Source organism: Globicephala melas, chromosome 3 (genome assembly GCF_963455315.2).
Source record: "Globicephala melas chromosome 3, mGloMel1.2, whole genome shotgun sequence".
Classification (NCBI taxonomy): domain Eukaryota; kingdom Metazoa; phylum Chordata; class Mammalia; order Artiodactyla; family Delphinidae; genus Globicephala; species Globicephala melas.
The window spans coordinates 137,512,756-137,535,196 of record NC_083316.1 but is presented as its reverse complement, the minus strand read 5'-3'; the positions used below and the strand labels follow the sequence as shown (position 1 = coordinate 137,535,196).

Here is a 22,441-nt window from a genome sequence, read left to right as displayed (position 1 = left end):
CGCACAGAAATGAAGACCCAACACAGCCAAAAATAAATTAATTAATTTTTTAAAAAATTAAAAAAAAATACGCACTCAGCATTGCAGAGGGTTTGTATTAACCTATAGCCACCCATGAGACAGATCTGGTCTGGAAATATGTTTGACTTACCCCACATAGTTTTTTAAATCACCTTCAATTAATACCATTAAAAATTATGATATTTGATATAAAAATACTATAGATTTTTAGTTTCTCTTGAAAAAAACTGAGGTCCTGACCACATTAGGTCCCATGCATACTTGATATTTATAACTAATACTATTAGGCACTACTACTTATTGAATGCTAAGTGTTAGGTATCATTCTAAGCATTTTACTTTTTTTTTTTTTAAATACATACAGTATGACTGTGAGGCAGATCTTTTGTCCACATTGGTTATCTGTGAGAGCTGGTCCCCTGAGAAATTCAGTAATTTCTTAAAATATGTAGCTGGTAAATGATGGAGTTGGGATTTGAACCCAGGCCTGACACCAAAACCCAGTCCCTTATTCACTGATGAAGCCAGTTCAAAATATTTAATTACTGAACATGGAATTAGTCATATCCACTCTGGTCACTTTTCTGCATTTTTGAGAAGTTAATCTTCTCCATGTGATACTTTAAATATGAAATATATTTCTTAAAAGAAACATTATGCCTATTAAGTATTTTCTTCTTTTTAATAACTGTTACTTATTTTTCATAAGGGAATTAAGCAAATAATTTGCTTATCCAATTTGAATCTAATTTGCTTTACATTGATAAAATCCATTTATATTTATGTATTATACTAGAATACCAATTATAATTTTCTCTAATAAATGAAAACACTTCATTTAATTTTCTGAATATCATTTCTAGACAAGTGTTGAAAGCTTCTAAATCATATACACCAGAATTCAAACTCTGGAAGGGTCACTCAAAATTATTTTCAAGTGCATCTTACCAGAAGTTGTCTTCACTACTTCAGTGGTATTTCTCAGTCCAACAAAGGAAAATTGATAAAGCCTCCAAGATCTTGTGTCACCCACTTCAACAGAACTACGCTTCCATTGATAGACAATTTCTTCACGTGGATAGCCATCTGCCATGAAATAAGAAAGCACACATTTTAAATGATTAAAAATGAACATATGTGGCAACCACCTTCTATGAACAAGACACTGAGGGAGATACCAAGAGAGACAGTTTTGACTTCGATGAGGATCTTGGACTAAAGAGCATTACCATACGGAAAATCAATACAATTTCCCATATCCTAATGGGAAATTAGATTTAAAAACCATGAGGTCAAAATTACCCATGAAAAGCACTTAAATTGCATAGAAGGTATACAATGCATGGTTTTGTATATACTATACACATACTTCACATTGTCTGGGGTAAGATATAAAAAGTAGCCAGTATATAGTACATATGCAAGATATTGTTTATGGTGAAACCGAGTCAACAGGGCAAGATTTTGAGAGTCATGCAGAAAACAGAAAATAATGGAAGAAGAGCAGACTCAAATCCCTCCCCAGGGCATGTCCTTGGAATAGAAGATGATTGGGAAAAATTACCTCAACTATTTACATTATTCTCTCTCTCAATTTGTTGAGGCTTCATTTTAATATACACAGAAATCTGCAACTAAAAGCAGTAAGTAGAAATGCCGAGGGGAAGATACCAATGAGAACTATGTAGATTCCTTACAGCTCAGTTATGTTCAGCCAAAACAACAGAAAGCATTCATGAAAGAAATATTACACTGATAATATAATGATTATCAGTACCTTTTCCTAGCCATAATATCCTAGAAAGCTTTCTCAATGTTTCTTCTAAATTATTCATTTACTTATGGGAATGACGATCATACTTATTTCATGGAATTGATGGTCAATATATATTTGCTGAATGCATAAACATAATTTTATAAGTAAGCTGCAGAATAAACTCAAGTAAGATAGATAGATAAATGATAAAACTAGAAATCTTCTCAATTGTTTGTCTTCTAATAATGCTGCGGAAAGGTAATTTTGATTATGGAGGCTGATTGACTTCTTGGAATAAAATCCCTTGTTTCCTTTTTTTCCTTTCTTTTGGTCCAACTCTTTGTCCACTATATTTTATTAATAAGAAGAAAGAAAAAAGAAAGCCGAATCCCCAGATTGCTATTGAGTGGTGGTAGCACGCTGGTAGGGCTGGATGTGGCAAAAACTGAGAATACGAATGATAATATTAAGGAACTTCCTATGGAGAACATGTTGGTGATTGAATTGTTTTAATAGCAATAAGTAATATTAAGTTGATTTTGGGTTCAGAAGACAATTGTCAATCAGGAATCTGATGGCATAGAAATCACTATTTCTTAAGGTTTAGCTGACTCAGTAGAGGAGTAGTCCCAGTTGGGAAATTAAAAGAAAAGAAATCCAATCTCCTAAACCTTAGGTAAGTTTTCAATAAAAAATATTCTATTCTTGGATGAAGTAGAACATATGAAATAAGATTTATAATGGAAATTTTTCTCAATATATATAATATACAGTGAAGTTTTCCTTCGGTTCTCTCTGGAAATGATGTTTATTGAAAACAGGTGATTGGTTTTCTCATCTTTTTTCTTTCTTTCTTTTTTTTTTTTGAAAGTATTGTTATTATGATTTAGTTGGTTCTTAGGAGTCTCCATCACTCCCTGGCTGGGAAATTATACCTATATTAAAAACTTAAAACTCATAGCCAGTTTTTCATTCTACCCAATATGCACAATTGACAGTCCAAAAATAAGAAGGAGGTGAGCAATCTAACACAAATGCAGAACAAATAGTGAGGCAAACGTAGGGGAAACTGAGGCTTCTTTTCGATTCAGACAGAAAACATCTGCGAAGGTTACTAAAGCTTAATTTGTATTAGAATCATCATGCTCTTCTTGCTATAGTCTATTATCTGATGATAATAATAATTAATAAAATAATAGAGCTTTTGATTAAATCTTATTATGTGTGAGGTAGTGTACCAACCATTTTACATATATCAACAAAACAATATTGAGGTGAGGCAGGTCTTATAATTTCTATTGGGCACCTGTGTCATGAACTCATTGAGAGATTTAGTAATTTGCTCAAGTCTTTAGTGATGGAGTTGGGATTTGAATTGCACCCACATGACACCAAAAATCAGCCTTTTGCTCACCGGTAGATAACTAGTTTTAGGTATTACTAGAACTCCAGGTGGAAGAGGTAATTTTCAATTTTGTTATCTTTATAGATATATCAAAACTGGAATGAACAAACAACATTGTTGGATCTCTGTGTGTCCTGATATGTAAAGGGAGAAAACAACTAGCAAATGTACTGCTACTCTCTTCTGGACCCGCGGAGGGAGTGGAGATGTATAATGCACATTTACCTCTTTCTACTGAGGCCAGGACAAGCTTTACAATCCTTCTCAACAAAGGGCTCCAGGAAACAACTGCCAGTTTATTAAAAGTTTATGCCTCAATGAAATCTATTCGTAATTCCTGATAAAATAGATCCTTTTTTATGACGAAAGAGATTGTCAAAATCTTCAAAGTCAACAACACTGCTTAATGCAATTTTGCATTCTGTTTAAGTCTCCCAATTAACTGATACTGCAATCAGAAAGACTAAGTGGTGAGAGGGCATGCAGAATATAGAATGAGTATTACTTACAACTGGAGAATTCCAAGGGGCAGGAGTGTTCATCCATTGGAAAATTGTGCAACTGTAATTGGCACTCAGCATCAATTGTCAACCTAAACAGGAAGATACGAAACATGAATAGAAAGATTTTAGACTGTTTTAAAAAATGTACATTAGCACAATTTCTAGTGACCATTTGTTTTTATTCCTGGAGAGTATGTCACACATTCTTATTGATAACAAAAGGTGATCCTCACTGAAGAAATTCACCAAGTCCAGGAGAAAATTGTTTAAGACTTAATGTAGTCCATTTACTTTCAAAGACTAAACAATAGGATCTCGTTGACCTGCAACTCCATTTACTCAATATTTATCATCCCATAATTTTTTGGCAAATTAATCGCACACATGCGATTGCTCAGTGAATGCACTTAACTTACTGAATAGAACAAACTGTTTTAAGAACGTAAACTCATTCACTGCTTGCATGTAAATGAATGCAGATAACTCTCAGATCTTATCTGCTAATTAAAGCAGAACTTTCTCTTTATAAGTACTTGTTAGCTGTTAGCTTTAAATTACTATATGTGAGTTTAAAAATACCTATGTTTCACAATGGAGTATTATGCATTCTTACAAAGGAACACTATAAAGGCATTATATAGGATGTTAAAGAGTAGAAGAATATCTAATAGCAATCAAGAAATGTTAAACACATATACACAGACATATCAGAAAAATGTTTGCCAATGAGTCTCAATTATTTTGCATCTGAGGTGCTTACTAAACATACAGATTTTCTTTCCCAGTAGAGCCTGGGACTCTAGGAGGGAGAAAATTTAGAGGAGTCCTAGATGTTTTGACCACCTTTGGGGAAGTATGAGTATATTGTTAAATTGTAATGGTGATGGGTTGATGATTTTTTAAATTTCATATTTGTTAGCTATATTTCTTACAATTACAGATATCAATCTTAAAGTAATAAAAGTTGTTTTATAAACATTTTATATTAAAAGTTTAGAATAAATTTTAATTGGGGAGATTTTATTTTTCTATGGTATAATAGAGCAATTACTGATCTTAAGATATAATTAATAATCATTGAGCCCTTAATTGTCTGCATGGCACTGAGTAAGGTGAATTTTTCTCTCATTTAATAAGAGTTATTATGGCTTTATTGTACTTGGACTTGTCCAAAGTCACAAATCTAGTGGCATAGTTGAGATTTGAACCCAAGATTATGTCTCCAAAGCTAGAGGTTTTAATCACTGTCACTCAGTAATTATATGCTCTTCCAAAGAAAAGATTAGTTTTATTCATAAGTGAAATTATAATTAAATATTTTATTAGTATCATTTCTCCAAATTAAACTGGAATTGTTAAAATTGAAGATAATGTAGATTGCAGATAGGTACATAGATATATATCTATGTGTATACACACATATTCATAACTCATTATAGATAAACAACTCATTATATATAAACAACATATTCATAACTCATTATAGATAAGATAATGCTTATTATAGATAAGCATTATAGATAAGAATAAAATCATCTCTCTATATAGATTGGCAAACTCATTCAAATCTTGAATGAATCTTATGAGAGATATTTTTGAGCTGGGGTCCATAATTTAATATTGTACAGTGACTCTGCAAGTTAATACAAGTGGAAAAATGACTATAGTATTATGAGAACGATAAAGGAACTTGAGATAGCGTGACTTTACTTAATACTTCAAAAGTTAGACTGAGTTCTTATTTAGCAGACAAAATTTGATTTCCACTAGAGTCTAATTCCAGTCATTACCTTACATCTAATTTAATAAAACCCATGATGAAATCAAAATATATGCAATGAATTTCTTTTGTAATTGTGGCTCTTTTTTCTAGTAACTGATATAACTCTGATGATAAAGGCTTTGGATCCAGTTTAAAGTATTATATTTTATATCTTGAATATTACCTATGGCATAAAATATATGTTAGAAAGGCATTTAACATTAACCATTTTGAAGCTACAAGTTCCTGGATAGTAAGACCTAGAAGAATCATACTATTCATAACTATTATTGAAAATATATACAAATAATTTAAATATCTGCTGTGCTTACTTTTTATTAGGCTCATGTCCCTGTGAGAAAACAGAGTTCTCACATCAGTCAAAGAAAATGTTATACCTATGTCCTTTGAAAAAGTTCATTGATAACAGAAAAAAACCTAATTTTGTATCATCACGTACTATTTTGATCAAGCATGCCAACCCTGATTTAGGCTTGACATCTTTCGTTCTGTTTTAAGAGAACATGATTGATCTTTGCTTTATTCCCAGCAATTACTCCTTTCCTTTTCCAAAAGAATACCTTAAAGTGTAGAGCACTCGACCATCATTCCAAATTCTCAGCATCCTATTGGGGGTGGTTATCCAGTGTGCATCGGCCTTTTTGGAATTTCTGAAGAAAGTATCTGGAATCCAGATCTTCCCCACCATGTTGCTATTCAATCGGAGGACTTTAATGGTGCTGTTAAATTTCAGACGTCTGTCATACCACGTTTGGGCAAAAAATATATCAATTGTATATTCCTGTTTTAAAGAAAAAGATGAAATGGAACATCTTTTATATAGTAGGATTGTATTGTAGAGCATTTGTGTGTATTTATCACATATGTTCTCATTGCCAAAACAAAGCAAAGCTACTTTGGCTTTGAATCGTCCAAAAGAAAGCTTGGCTAAGGAGACTCACCCATCTTTTGTAGACAATACATTATGAAAAAATAGACCTAAGTGAATTCTGGTAAAAGATCATAGCCCTGACACAGTTGTTTGCATTAGGTATTTATGGAGCAGTTTCTCATGTTATTTTGGGCCAGCTAATTCTTTGTCACAGGGGCTGTCTTGTGTAATTTAGGATGTTTACTACCATTCCTAGCGTCTACCTACTAAGGTGCCAGTAGTGCCAAAAACAAACCCCACCCCCAAGTTGTGACAACTAATAATATCTCCAGACATTGCCAATTGTCTCTTGAGGAGATCAGTTACTCAGGTTCAAAAACCACTGCTACAGAGTAAAAGAAAGTCCAGAACCGTTCTCAAAACAGTTCTAAACCAGAGCTCTGGAAGCTAAGCTGCCTCACCTCACAATTAAGTGAGGATCCTAGAGAATCTATCTTGTTAGGCAGTATGAAGATAGAAAAGGGGAACACACTATACACAAAAAGCACTTTGTGCCCTGTCTGGCAGACAGCAAACATCCAAAGTAAGGTAACTATTTTTAGTTTTTACTATTACAGTTGTTGTCTTCTTTTTATAAACAAGAGGAAATGCACCAATTAAAAGACAATCTTTACTACTGTACTAATCTCTATCACAGAACATATTTAAAAAGTGCTATGATGACAAGTGACTCTGTAATAATTATACCCTCATGTACGTATATATCACTAAAGTGGCAACTTTAATCAAAGAAAAGAAAGTGTGACGTGAATTAGTCCTGGAATCATAACACCCAAGATCTAATTTGCCTATCATATTTAGATATTATTTAGCATGATTTTATAATTCTATTTTAACCATGTCTGTAAATGAGAAAATTAAAGAACAAACCCTTGGTGTTCTTAGAACATGACCTCCAGTGTTCTTAGAATATGAGAGTTGGGGGATGGGAGTCATTCACATTTCCTAGTCTAATCCCCTCAACCCACCACCATGTACGATGAAGAATACAAAAAATCAGGATGAGACTATAATTTTCTTCCTTTGACTAATTTGCATTGTTCTGGATTATATCCTTGCACTCCTGCCCCTGTATCTCACTGTAATTCACTACATTGTCACTGGAGTAAGTCATACCACTTTGTTTACTGGTTAATTGCATATTTGCAGTCCACAAGTAATGAGAGGGGAACTTCTTCTATGAAATTCTTTATCAACTAATCAGTGATGTGGCAATAGGTAGAGTAACTCAATAATTTCTGATCCACATTTTGGCAAACACACACACACAAACAAAAGGTTTAAAATTCTTTAAACCAGCATTTCATAAACTGTGATCCTGGGACAGTAGTTCTGGGCACTAGTATTCCCAAAACTGTAAGTTCTGTGTTTAAATAAACTACATATATAGCTGATTCTTCTTAGATATTTACAACTTACATCAGAATTTTAGTTGTAAAGAAGTAACATGTTAGCATTTGTTTAATAGTTAAACAAGCAAACTTACTTGTATGGAGTATGCAGGTGGTGGTATACTTTTTTTTAATCAGCCCAGTTGAAAGCAATAAATGCTTTTCATCTCTCTGACTCAGCAGAGCGTCCTTATTGCTTGCTTGGCAAACACTATTTTAAAGTTACAGTATCACTATGTTATGTTACGTTATGTTATGTTATATTATGTTATGTTCTACTCTATTCTATATAGGCTCCAATCTAATTTCTTATTTCAGATTTGGATAGAAAGCTTTATAAAAGAACAAAGTTACATTTATTGTTAAATCTAATGCACTATTTCTTCTGAGAAACAACTCTGATTTGAAGCAAACTATGATCTCTTCACACCTTGAATATTCTAAAAAGTAGTAAAGCACTATATTTTATTTTGTAGTAAGCAGGACCTACCAAATAAGCAGTGAGTGTTGAATTTTAAGATTATAGCATTTACCCAAGGTAATTTTATACATATTATCACATTTAATTTTTGTAACAAATCATTTAAAATAATTATCTTTATATTACAAGGGAGAAAAAAGGATCTGAAAGATTCTCTCTCCCTTCCAAATTTTTTTGTTGGTATAGCCCTTGCTATTTCCGTGTTACCACATTTCCTCTCTAATATGTTAATAAAATAGACAAACAATTAGAAACTTACCATATTGATAGCATTCACTGGACCAATGCTATTCACATACATGTCTGTGTGAATTAATGTTGGTTTCACTGTAAAGAGAACCATAGAAATATGTGCATATGGAGAAGCATAATATTTTAATGCTTAGTCCTTGTTATTCTAGAAAGATTTATTTATTTTGCTACATTAGAAGTGATTTATTCACAGCTAACTTGTTGCTAATGACTAATTTGCTACATTTAGCTATTTATTTTCAAAGAAGTATCTTAAGCACATAAATACAATAACAAAGCATAGCAGAGTTTTGAAACTGATTATCTTTTTAAGACTAGATAAAAATGAATACATAAGAAAACACTGCTCAGATTTTCTTCATCCATCTCTCAGATATCCTGAATTTTATTATTTTTCCTTTAAGTTCTAGAATTGATTTGGGCATTCTAACTTGACTGGGCCCATATAGAAAAAAATAGCTACTTAGTGATCTAGAAATTAATATGCATTAGAAACATGGAGGCATAAAAAGCAACAAGTATTATGAATTGTTTTTGAAACATTCCTCCCTGTTGATTCCTTTTATGACCACTTTATCCTCATTCACCTCTAGCCAATACAAAATCAATCTTCCTCAATGATTTAAAGAATTCTGTGACTCATCAAATAATATGAGGAAACCATATGGAAACCCAATACACACCACCTATTCGTCAAAGAGGACTGATATTAAAAATCATGTAGTACTACATCCATGGCCTAATGAATATGCTCCATTTTCATTTAACATTTAATGAACGAGGATTCATAATACCATTCATTCTGGGCTTCAATTCAACAAGTACATTTCTCTCATCTTTATCCATTTTCCTTGAAGTGCCATGCTGTAAGTCTCTGTGACGGATTGGATTCTTCACTCCTCCCTGCATCTGTACCCTTGCCTTCACATCAGTGAGGCTACTTCTCTGCCTCTGAACTTTGAGCCTGACCATCTGACTTGCACTGGCCAATAATATATGGACGAAAACATTAAGCCTTATGAGTTTCTATTTTCTCTCTTGTTCTTTGCTATTGTCATGAGAAGGATACTTCTAGCTAGTCTGCTGGTCCCAGGAGTGGAATGAGAGTACAGCTTTCTTAAATGAGCAGCTCCAACCTGGCTGAGCTTAGATTAGACCACCCCCAGCAAAGTGCTAAATAAATGCTTATTACTGTATACCACTGAAATTCTGTGGTTGTCTGTTACACAGCTATAGATAAGCAGTATGTCCTTTCTTTCTTTTTTTTAAATTAGTTTTTATTGGAGTATAGTTGATTTACAATGTTGTGTTAGTTTCAGGTGTACAGCAAAGTGAATCAGTTACACATATACATATATCCACTCGTTTTTAGATTCTATTCCCATGTAGTTCATTACAGATTACTGAGTTCCCTATGCTATATAGTAGGTTCTTATTAGTTATCTATTTTATATATAGTAGTATGTGCTTGTTTGTTTTTGATGTTTCTTCAAAAAGAAGTTGTCACTTTTCTTCTATAGTCTTTGTCTGAGATGTCTAGGAAAATTTAAATTTCTATCTCTCAAGCTAACTTGAAAATCATCTTTCTTCATTTTGAACTTATCAGTGCCCTGTCTACCCCCAGATCTGAATGCTGTTTATACATTCTTTATTTTTACAGTATTTAGTAAAAGTATCATTTATATCCTTCTGGTTATTGAAATGGGCTGATGCTTTCTCCTCATGTAGTAGACTTGCTTTTATCTAACACACATCACAAAAGGTTCTAACATACCTCCTATATCAGGTCGAAGTTTATTATCATATCCTTCCAGGAGGTTGTTTAAGATGACAGTGACATCACCCTCCGGAACCTTTGGAGTCAAGACCCATGTTTTGTTAGAAGCATAATCTTCATAGTCATCATCAGATTTTTGGCTAGTGAGGCTAAGAAAACAAAATATTGGTCAAGAAACATACAGACTCCATCCAAGTTGAATTTTACTCACAGACCACTGGTAGGAAAGGAGAAATGAAACAGGATGACAGGAATGCGTTACACTGGATTACAGTGAAGATTCTCAGCTGAGGGTTAGTCTAGCTAATTAAATTTCAAAGATGTAGATTAAAACCTATTAAAGTATACTCTTCAGTTTTCCAGAATGCTCTGTCCTCCCATCTATAAGTATACCATGTTTTACCAGTTACTTTTGCCTTTCCCATAGTTGATGTTCTTCCTGTCCACCTGCCCAACTTTACAAAGGACTTATAAAAAAACAAACAAACACGGGCTTCCCTGGTGGCGCAGTGGTTGGGAATCTGCCTACTAATGCAGGGGACACGGGTTCGAGCCCTGGTCTGGGAAGATCCCACATGCCGCGGAGCAACTAGGCCCGTGAGCCACATCTACTGAGCCTGCGCATCTGGAGCCTGTGCTCTGCAACAAGAGAGGCCCGTCCACCGCGATGAAGAGTGGCCCCCGCTTGCCACAACTAGAGAAAGCACTCGCACAGAAACGAAGACCCAACACAGCCAAAAATAAAAATAAATAAATTAAAAGAAGGCTCAACATTAAAAAAAAACAACAACTCTGGCCTGAATCATGAAAAAAAAAAAAGACCACAACTGTTTTTGTGAAAGCAATGCTTAAATGATCATAATGTAGTCTAGGAGTTCAGGCATAATGTCTACTTCTTCCTCCTTTGAGAAGTTAACTTGCTCCAACCTATTAATGAAAGTAAGAGACTGGTAATTAGATTCACTCCCACAAACTGCCAGACAAGTCTCTCCCCCCTCAACTGAACTACCAAGGAGAGGCTCAGTCTTGCTGCCTTTCCTTCCTCCAGGGTGTGTGTACGTGTTTTTTTTTTTTTTTTTTCCCCTCACTTGCACTGAAAGCAAGGGCGGTTCATTTATCTTTGATTGTTAAGAACCTGGTACTATGAAGAAAGATGTAACTGTAGACTTTAAACCACTCTTTATTACAGCAAAAGCTCCTGAGCTAGAAACTCACACTAATGGTTAATGTAGTACAATGATAGAAGTGAAATGACCTATTTTGAATAATCAAAAAGTGACATAATAATCTATGATTCAGTTTTCTATGCCAAAACCTGTCAGAAAAGCCACAATGGGACCAGAAACGAAGGCTGATTTTGGAAGGATACTGGAATTCCTATAGTTTGCTTCTCCCCTGCCCCAAACTCCATCCTCCTCCCCTCCACAAACAAAATGATTTTATTTGCCAGATCTAGGGGCAATGTAAAACCTTGCAAAAGCTGCCATTTTAATTTTTATCAATATTCAGTAAATACTGGTTACTTTTGTTGCTTATGGTGAAATAAAAAAATACAAAATAAAGTTTCTCATCCCATTTCTCATCTTCAGTTTATTTTCTTGAAGATATGGTAAGAAAGAATCTTGTCAGAAATCAAATCACTGCCACAGTACCCCGAACATGTATCATATTCTCAAACCATATATTACACTCAATTATACTCATTTGTCAAGATAGATAAATATATACATATATAACATATGTATATGTATAGATAAATAGATAGATGACTAATTATGGTAGGAGAAAGCTGATTATGTGATTAATCTGGTTTGACAATGAGGATGGGAGATGAAATTTTAAAAGTAATCACTGGCATGAATCAACTTAGTAAGCAAGTAATCTTTTTATTCCTTTAAAGCTTTATGAATAGGAAACATAAAAACTGAATCACACATTTGCATAAAACCTGACATAGCCAGTCTTATATCTTGCACTTCAGTTAACATAAGAACTTTAAACAAAATTTGAATTTCATAGAGCACCCCTAGAGGGTATGTATGATGGGCTGGACAAAGCTTCAACCACCTCTCAAAGAGAATTACTTCAATGCAGGCAGAGAGCAGTTGTCTGATACGAAAATTCCTCTTAAGCCTCAATTCATTATTTCTCTAGAGCACTGATGAACTCTGTGTAATAGAGTTCTAATCCTATGACCTAAATCTTACTGCTTCTTCCTCCTTTGAGAAGTTAGCTTGCTCCAACCTATTAATGAAAGTAAGAGACTGATAATTAGATTCACTCCCACAAACTGCCAGACTGGCATGAATCAACTTAGTAAGCAAGTAATCAATTCATCATTTCTCTGGAGCACTGATGAACTCTGTGTAATAGAGTTCTAATCCTATGACCTAAATCTTACTAGTTTAAGAAGAAAAAAAAAGTTATCTGACAAAGGAATTTTCAAATCCCCCTGACAACTCATTGAGAAAAGAACGTAGTTGGCCCACTGGATGTTGGATGTCATCATTATGAAATTTTATCGCTATTTAATTTGTTCAGGCAAAAGTGCCTTTTCAAAAAAATCTCAACTTCTTCCTTCCTTTCTCTCCGTCTCTGTCCTTCCCCTTCCCCCTTCCCTCGATAAAAGCATCCTATTAAAGTTTCTTCAAGGAAAGGGAATATATATTAAACAGTTTGGTATGCTTGTTCATTGCACTTCCTCATACTAACAAATAAATAATCCAGGTGTGATGGTGCCATGTTACCATTATTACTATTTTCTGGCAGACCAGGAGGGAAAATACATTAAGTGAAAAGAAAAGGGATACTTCTGGGACTTCCCTGTTGGTGCAGTGAATAAGACTCCATGCTCCCAGTGCAGGGGACCCGGGTTTGATCCCTGGTCAGGGAACTAGATCCCACATGCTTGCTGCAACTAAGAGTTTGCATGTCACAACTAAGGAGCCCACATGCCACAACTAAGGCGCTGGCAAGCTGCAACTAATTTCCTACTTTAGTTCTTCTGACTCTGAATCTCTCTGTTGTAAATTAGATTTTTAATTTTCATCTTTACATTTTTATGCATGATTTGAATTTATGCATGATTACAAACATGTAATGAGTTCATGTTTATAATCAGAAACAAAAATCAATTTTATTTAAGAATAAAGAAGCTTTTAAAAACAAACAAATACTGAAGAGATGTACAGTGAGAGGTTGCTCACAATTAGAAGATTTTACTTGAATTTTGGTACATATTTTGGATATTTGTCACTGTGAAGATTAATCATGCAGTTTATACAATTTTAATCCAGGTATTTCATATTTTCACGGATTCAATAAGCTATGAGTTTTGTAGGAAGAAAAATCTAGTCACTGTACTCTCCTAGGGTAGTAAAACAACAAACATCTGGGTGAGAAACAAAAACATTTGTCTTTTCATTTGGGTATCTTCAAATCCATTGGTGTTTGGTATCATAAACACAGAATATATATTTTTCTTTCTCTGCCTACCATCTTTTCTTCTCTCCAACTCCTAAACCAATATTGGGCATGGCTTATTCCTTCTAAGTTTTCAATTTTCAACACAAGAATCACCTTCTGAATAGGAGTAGAGGTCATTCCTGTTCTATCTACCTTTGTCACCCACCTGACCCTTTATATGTTCTAGCCAGTCCTTTGACTGATTCATAGCATTTGTTACAATGTATGTTTACTGACTTGCTTATTGTTTGTTTCCATTACTAAACTATAAATTCCATGAATGCATGGAATTTACAATTAAAATTTGTGAAAAGAATCTTTTTTTTTTTTGCTAACTACTTTTCCTAAGATAAATAATATTACCAACAACGGCTATTGTTAAATATTTACCATGTTCTACAGATAACTTTAAGGACTTCACATACATTCTCCCACTTAATCTTTAAAACACTGATATTCCTACAATTATTTCCACTTCGCAAATGAAGAAAAACGATGATATTTACCAATAGTCATTTTAGTTTGCCAAAACCAAAATGTTTAACCATTATGCTGCTAGGCTTTGAAAAAAGAAATGGGACAAAAGAATCTGTGACTGTACATTCATCAAAAAAATAAGATCATCTAAACCAAATGGCTGCTCAAGCTCATTTTCCCTTAGGACAATAAATTAGTTTATGCCTGAGTTCAATAAAAGTAAGGCACCTTCAGCACAAAGTTAATAACATTCAAATTTCATAAACTTGCCACTGCAGATACCAATGATTTGATCTCCCCACACTGAGGAATAGAAGCAGAGCTTGTAATTTAACTTAATGGATGTGTTCAGCTGCCTCACTTAAACTCTTTCATGACTTGGAAAGCAATGCACACTGCAAGGGTAAGGCATAAGCTAGTTCATTTCAAAGAATGTCTTCCAGGCACAGCACAAGGTGGACTTTTGTATAAAGTATAGGAACAGCTATGCTAGGTGAGTATATATCCTCGGAGGGCACAGGGGACTTACAATCTGATCATGGGAGGAGGAGACTTCCTCTGTACTGTCCTGGAGGACCAGGGATTCCTGAGAAACACTGTGGTTCAGTGAGTAGGAGCACTGGGGCACAAGTTACTCTTTCATACACAGCCTTTAGTGGCCTATGGGATTCTATTATCCCCTATTAAGGACATGTAAGAACCTGTGCAGAACTTGTTGGGAAGGGTGCTCTACACACAGGTGAGTATGTCAGTGTGTACATGCACAGAGGGTAGAGGGCAGGGGGGGTAAATTCTAACTATCGATTCTGGGTGAATTATTCTGCCTACAATGATCCCCTTAGCTCACACCTCGTTCAATTTTTTTTTTTTTTTTTTTTTTTTTTTGCGTTACGCGGGCCTCTCACTGTTCCAGCCTCTCCCATTGCGGAGCACAGGCTCCAGACGCGCAGGCCCAGTGGCCACGGCCCACAGGCCCAGCCGCCCCGCGGCACGAGGGATCCTCCCAGACTGGGGCACGAACCCGTGTCCCCTACATCGGCAGGCGGACTCCCAACCACTGCGCCACCAGGGAAGCCCCCTCGTTCAATTTTTTGATAATTAGGTCAACAGCTGTTGGTAAGTGTGTTTATTTGACTGAGTCAATTATCAGATTATATATTCCTATGTATGAAATGCAAACGGTTTATTAGCAATCGCCAATGACCCGTATCAAATCAATTTCTCTGGGGGTTTATTAGCTAAGATGAATTTTTTTTGCAAGTATCAAAACATTCAAACTAAATTGGGAGGGATATATAACTTTAAAGCTTAATGTAGGATAAGCCTCATGGTGCTTTGATTCAGCTTCTCAACTATGTATTTAAAAACTCAGACTCTTGGGCTTCCCTGGTGGCGCAGTGGTTGAGAGTCCGCCTGCCGATGCAGGGGACGCGGGTTCGTGCCCTGTTCCGCGAGGATCCCACATGCCGCGGAGCGGCTGGGCCCGTGAGCCATGGCCGTTGGGCCTGCCAGTCCGGAGCCTGTGCTCCGCAGCGGGAGAGACCACAACAGTGAGAGGCCCACGTACAGCAAAAAAAAAAAAAAAAAACCTCAGACTCTTTCTGTCTCACCCTTCTGTCCACCATGCTATCACCCTCAACCCAAAGATGGCTTGAATGTACAGTCACAAGATGCTAGCAACGACTCCTTACCTCTATGCTTCCTTGTTTATATCCATGAAAACAGAGATAAACTCTTCCAATTTACTTTTCTAAAAGTCCCCAGAGGGTCTCATTTTGTGAATCACTGGCCTGAATACATATGAATTCATACATATGAAGCCATGTCTATAGCTAGAGGGTGGGACTCTGTTCATTATTTTAGTATAATTATATATCCTACCACTAGTGTCAAAGATGAAATCGACATCCCCAAAAGCATGTGGACTTCACAGAGAGCAAATGAAAACTGGGATATTCACAGGAGGGAAAATGTGGAGAAGAGAACCACAGCAGTCACTAGGAACAGAGGGTGTAAATAGGAAAAAAAATATCAGGTCATGTTCTAGGCATATCATTGAAGTCCATTTTCCTACAGTTAGTGCCCTCACTGCATTTGCTGTTGCTGTTGTTGTGTATTTGTTTTAACTCACTCATAAATAAAAGTGGGAGAATGTGGAGTGGCTAGCATTCATACACTGCTGGAAGGAAAACATTTTGGCATTATATTCTAATGATGAACACCTGTGTATCCTGTTAACCAGCAAGTGCATCCCTAGATTTATTCCGAAAAGAAATGCACGCACACATCTACCCCAAGACGTGTACAAGAATGTTCACAGTTGCATTATTGGTAATACAAATCTATATAACCTAAATCAATAGTAGAATGAATAAATAAATTATGGCATATTTACATAATGAAACACTATACAACAATACCAACTAGTGAACTACCACTACGTGCAGCAACATAAATCTGAAAAATAAGCATTTGAGCAAAAGATGCAACACATACACCCAAGACACACACACATACGCTGTGTTTCTGTTTGTATAAAATTTAGTATCAGGTAAAATTCAACTATGGAGGTCAAAGTCAGAACAGTGATTACTTTGAGGGAGAAGAAAGTAGATAGAAATCAGCAGGGAGTTGAGGATGTCTTCTGGGGTGTTGGCAATATTTATTTCCAGAAAGGGTGGGTGGTAACATGGGTTTTTATTTCAATTAATGACGATGCACTGGTCCGTATTTATGTACTTACGTACTTTGTATACATTTTATTTCACAATAACAACAAAAAGAGTGTTTAAAATTTTGGTTTAGACTTGAATGTTAATAGCAAAATAATAGGCAAGAAATATCTGTCTTCAACAAGAAATATCTGTCTTCAACAGTGTTGTTTCCCAAAACTTTGCAAGTGTCTGGTGCTTGACAAAACACCCAATGAATACTTTTTCAAAATACTGAATGAATCAGTGAGAGTATAGATTATTTTTAAAGGTTCAATATTTGTGAAAATTAACTTGGTAAAACTCACTCTTTACAAATGTGCGTATGTCACAGTTATAGGTAATATTAAAATGAACTGCCTATATAAAATGCCATCCAGCAATTGTCATCACTCTCGTCATTAAATGCTATTGATTCCTTGCATATGAAAACTCAAATAACATATATTGAAAATATTGATATTTAGGGAGGTTAAAAAGGAAATAAGGCCAAGGTTAACCCAAGAAAGCAATTCTAAAGTCATGTTAACTGTCTATGGCTGTCAGAATAAAAATAAAAGTGTTGTTGCTAAATTGTGGTAAGAAAGACATATCAATGGATACAGGAATTCTTATGTCATAAATAATAATACATTTTGGTAATGACAATAATGATTGTTAAACTGACACATTCTTAATTTATTCCTTTACTTATAAAGCACTTTTATGCGATAATTTACAAAATGATAAAAAATAATAATCTCAGAGAGCGGCCAAGATGGCAGAGTAGAAATACCCTGGGCTCACCTCCTCTCACGAGCACACCAAAATCATAACTATCTGCAGAACAACCATCGATGAAAAAGACTGGAACCTACCAGAAAAGACCTTCTCCAACTAAAGACATAAAGAAGGAACCACAATGAGACAGGTCGGGGGGAGGACTCGCAATACAATCAAATCATATATCCCCTAGTTGGAGAAAAATTATATTGCAGAGGTTCTTCCACAGAAGTGAGAGTTCTGAGCCCCACGTCAGGCTCCCCAGCCCAGGGGTCTGGTAGCTGGAAGATGAGCCCCTGGAGCATTTGGCTTTGAAAGCCAGCAGGGCTTTGCAGGAGCCCCACAAGACTGGAGGAAACAGAGACTTTACTCTTAAAGGTGCACGCTAAACCTGATGCACACTGGGACCCAGGACAAAAGCAGTAATTTGAGAGCACTGTGGGCCAGACCTAACCTGCTGGTCTTGGAAAGTCTCCTGGGGGGAAGGGGGTGCTGTGGCTCACCCTGGGGACATAGACACTGACATCAGATGTATTGGGGAACACAGCAGCTGCCACAGCTCATTGGCACCAAGACCTGGCCCTACCCAGGAACCTATAAGTGCCAGTGCTGTAACGCCTCAGGCCAAACAACTAACTGGGTGGGAACACAGCCCCACCAGTGGCAGACAGGCTACCTAAAGACTAAAGAGCCCACATCCACCTCTAGACACGCCCGCTAGACATGGGCACAGGTCACTAGAGGGCCAAGACCCAGCTCTACCCACCAGTGGGCAGGCACTGGCACCTCCTGCCAGGAAGCCTGCACAAGCCTCTAGATCAACCTTACCTGCCAGGGGGCAGACACCAGAAGTACGAAAATTATGATCCTACAATACAGTTCAGACCCTACCCTGGGACCAGCTGGGCCCTGGCTCTGCCCACTAGCAGGCCAACGCAACCTTCAGGACACCCCAGCGGTGTGTGTCAGAAACCGCACCTACTACCAAAGATCTGAAATGAGCTCTGGGACCCCTGGGCCCTGCAGCCAGATTCCAGGAACCAGCTCTGCCTGCCAGAAGTCCAGCACTAACCCCAGGACCTGGCTTCACCTGCCAGTGGGTAGGCAATGGCCCCAGAATCTCTGACACCCTGACTCTGCCTACCAGTGAGCCAGCACTAGCCCTGTGGCCCCCTAGGGTTCCTCAATCAGCCACCACATGACCAGGCCCCACTAAACAGCAGCCGGCAGCATCCACGCAAGGCAGGGCCTGGCAACCAACCAGACTAGGGACCAACCAAGCCTACAAGACAGCCCACATAGTCAGCCTGCCACAGGAGAAGGACCGAAGCAGCCCTCTTAGGGGGAACCACCAGAGCGTATAGTTTGGGTGCTGAGAGGGGAGTGTACTGCTAGGACTCATAGGACGCCTCCTACAGAAACATAACTAATCTACCACAGACATAAAAATGCAAATAGCAGCTTAGACAAAATGAGACATCAGAGGAACATATTCCAGATGAAGGAATAAGACAAAACCCCAGAAGAAGAAGCGAAGTGGAGATAGGCAGTCTACCTGAGAAAGTGTTCAGAGTAATGATCTAAAGATGATCAAAGACAGGTTCCAAAAAATTACACACATTCAAGTTACCAATTCTCAACCTGTCTAAAAACCAAATACCCCTTCAAATAGATACAGTCCACCCTATTCTATTTAAATATTTTTGTTTTATTTTATAGAAATTATTTTGCTGAATTCAAACAGAATTTGATTTAAGAAGAACTTTTTGTCCTGTGGTGTGTTTTGGTTACTTTTTTTTTTCTCCTTTTAAGGACTACATATTAAAGTTAATTCTGTGCACAGCATGCCTAGATACTGAATTCAGGAGTTCAGTCACATTGAGTTTTTGTGCACAGAGAGATTTGACCTTTGGCCCTTTACTAAAGATTTAGGGAAAAACAGGATTGTTAACACTGTAAAAGTTTCCTAACGTAATCAATCTTGTACTTTTTGTATGTTTTTTATATACATGTATATTTAATAAGCACAAGCTTGGTTGTATTTTTTACAGTTAATAGGAAAATGTTTTGTTAAAAAGGCTACAGTTGGAATTGAACAAAGCAGAAACGAAACTGAGAACTGTGTTATTTTGTGATTAAAAGGAGCAGGTATCTAAAGAAAAAAAAAAAAAAGATGATCAAAGAACTCAGGAAGAGAATGGATGCATAGAGCGGGAAGTTAGCTTTTAACAGAGTTAGAAAATATGCAGAACAGACAGAGATGAAGACTACAATAACTGAAATGAAAAATACACTAGAAGGAAAAATAATATTCTCAATTTTTTGCTTGTGTACACTCTGCCACAGGTAGGAAGTGGTAAAGTGTACATGGCTTCAAAATCTGAATTATCCTGGGGAAACTGAGACAACTTATCTTGTACACTGTACACCCAAGTAGAATTTTTAGAAGGCAGTTACCTGAATTGGGGCCCCAAGTATGTTGGTCTCATGCAGTAATTTTTTTTTCTACAAGATAACAGAACTTAGATACTGTACTTGCATTGTTGTTGAACTATTACAACATGGTGACAAACTAGCCAGCACAGCTTTTGGGGCTGCTCTCTCTCACTCTAGAAACACAAATGAAGTTTGCATATCTTACTATCTATCTATCTATCTACTTATTTATTTATGGCTGTGTTGGGTCTTCGGTGCTGAGTGCTGGCTTTCTCTAGTTGCGGCGAGCAGGGCTACACTTTGTTGCAATGCACAGGCCTCTCATTGTGGTGGCTTTTTTTGTTGCCTTCATGGGCTCTAGGTGCACGGGCTTCAGTAGTTGTGGCACATGGGCTCAGTAGTTCTGGCTCGTGGGCTCTAGAGCGCAGGCTCTGTAGCTGTGGCGCACGGGCTTAGCTGCTCCGCGGCATGTGGGATCTTTCCGGACCAGGACTCAAACCTGTGTCTCCTGCATTGGCAGATGGATTCTTAACCACTAAGCCATCAGGGAAGCCCTCTTGCTACTTTCTGACTATTGACATCCAAGACCAATTTTAACCACAGAAGATATGCAAAACATAAAGCTACTGTCAGAGAAGAATATAATTATTTACCATCGAGAAATAGTTCAAAAAGGAAATACTTTGAATTTCTTCATTTATATGATTACTATCATTCACTAAGAATGTACAATGTCCAGCACACACTGAATGTCTGATGCTGGATACAGACCAGTTGTTCTTACCCTGGCTGCATGTTAAAATTACCTAGAGGGCTTTTAAAAAATAATAATAATAATACCAGGGCTTCCCTGGCGGCGCAGTGATCGAGAGTCCGCCTGCCGATGCAGGGGACACGGGTTCGTGCCCCGGTCCGGGAGGATCCCACGTGAGAGGCCCGCGTACCACAAAAAAAAAAAAATTCCAGTGCTGAAGGCTTACCTCTTAAGTTACTAATTTAATTAGACTAGGATTAGACCAAGCCATTGATATTCAGCTAAATCTAAGGTGTAGCCAGGATGAAGAGTTACTGCAAGAAAACATGACTCAGTTGCTTGAACTTTCTTTTCTGAATAAATAGCACGTTGGTAACTGCTCTCAAGTGAGTCAAATAAATGTCACTTACTATAGTGTTTCAAGGTATACTGGAAATTCAAATTAGCATCATTTGCAATTAAGAGCCTATGTCCTATTAAGATAACTTCCTATCAGTGCTTCCCAAAGTCTGGGACACCTGATGCTAGTACCCAAGACAATTTTAAGTGTCACATATGCATAGCATTAAAACACATTGAAATTCATAATTAGAAAGTTTTTCTCTTTTAAATTTTCTTTCCGCTCATCCAATCATATTAAAGACAAAGTCTTAGTTACAACCATGTTCTCCAATTCGCTAACCTACTTTCTAAAGAACAACAACAAACTTAGCACCTCTGGTAGACAATAATGTATAACTGAAACTTGATAACATTGTTCTGGCTTCACTGTATTTACTTTGCAGTTTTCTTCTGTTATGAAAAATGAAACTGATTTTCTGGGCTTAATTACTTTTAAGTTTATTAAATAAAATAATTAGATTTAAAAGACATTGGCTGGGACTTCCCTGGCAGTCCAGTGGTGAAGACTACTCCATGCTTCCACTGCAGGGGTCATGGGTTCGATCCCTGGCCAGGGAACTAAGATCCCTAAGATCCCAGCCCACACATGCTGCATGGCACGGCCAAAAAAACTAATTAATTTTAAAAAAAAGACATTGGTTTATGAAAAATATTAAGTAAAAAAATAACCAAGTGTCACTTAGATGTGGCAAAAATCATGAAGGTGGTTGAATCTGGGGAACAATGCCTTGTGAATCTAGATTCCTCATTCCTTCAGTTAATCAGCCTGTATATGAGACTCTTTTGTTCAAGTACAGTTGCAGATGGAAAGATGTGCAAAGTACAATGCTGATATCAAAACACCTCTCATCTATTTGGAGAGACAAACAAATATCTGAATAGCTAGAAAAAAATGCAACACTTATTAACAGCACAAGGCAATAAGAAAAACATTGTCACACGGTAGAACGTGACTAATCTGTTTGCCAGCACCTCCAACTTGATATGAATGAAGGTTATTTCTATCAGCATGCCTCTGTAATCAGTTCCAAAACTCAACTTCTATGGTAAGACTAATATTTTTCTCTAGAGCATAAAATGTTTTGGGGAAATTATAAAACTTTTCATTCCTCTTCGAGCAAAATAGAAGGTAAT

The 22,441-nt window shown here is 36.6% G+C and overlaps 1 protein-coding gene across 2 annotated transcripts in view; it reads right to left on the bottom strand.

The window, feature by feature from the left end:
• Positions 1-22,441, bottom strand: part of GABRG2 (gamma-aminobutyric acid type A receptor subunit gamma2) — a 121,405-nt gene that overhangs the window by 82,264 nt on the left and 16,700 nt on the right. For both annotated transcript variants that reach the window (XM_030841217.2, XM_030841216.2), the window contains exons 2-6: positions 10,298-10,449; positions 8,531-8,598; positions 6,029-6,249; positions 3,692-3,774; positions 970-1,107 (exon numbers count right to left, since the gene is read on the bottom strand). In XM_030841217.2, the coding sequence (XP_030697077.1) occupies positions 970-1,107; positions 3,692-3,774; positions 6,029-6,249; positions 8,531-8,598; positions 10,298-10,449 (662 nt within the window). The remainder of the gene's footprint in view (positions 1-969; positions 1,108-3,691; positions 3,775-6,028; positions 6,250-8,530; positions 8,599-10,297; positions 10,450-22,441) is intronic.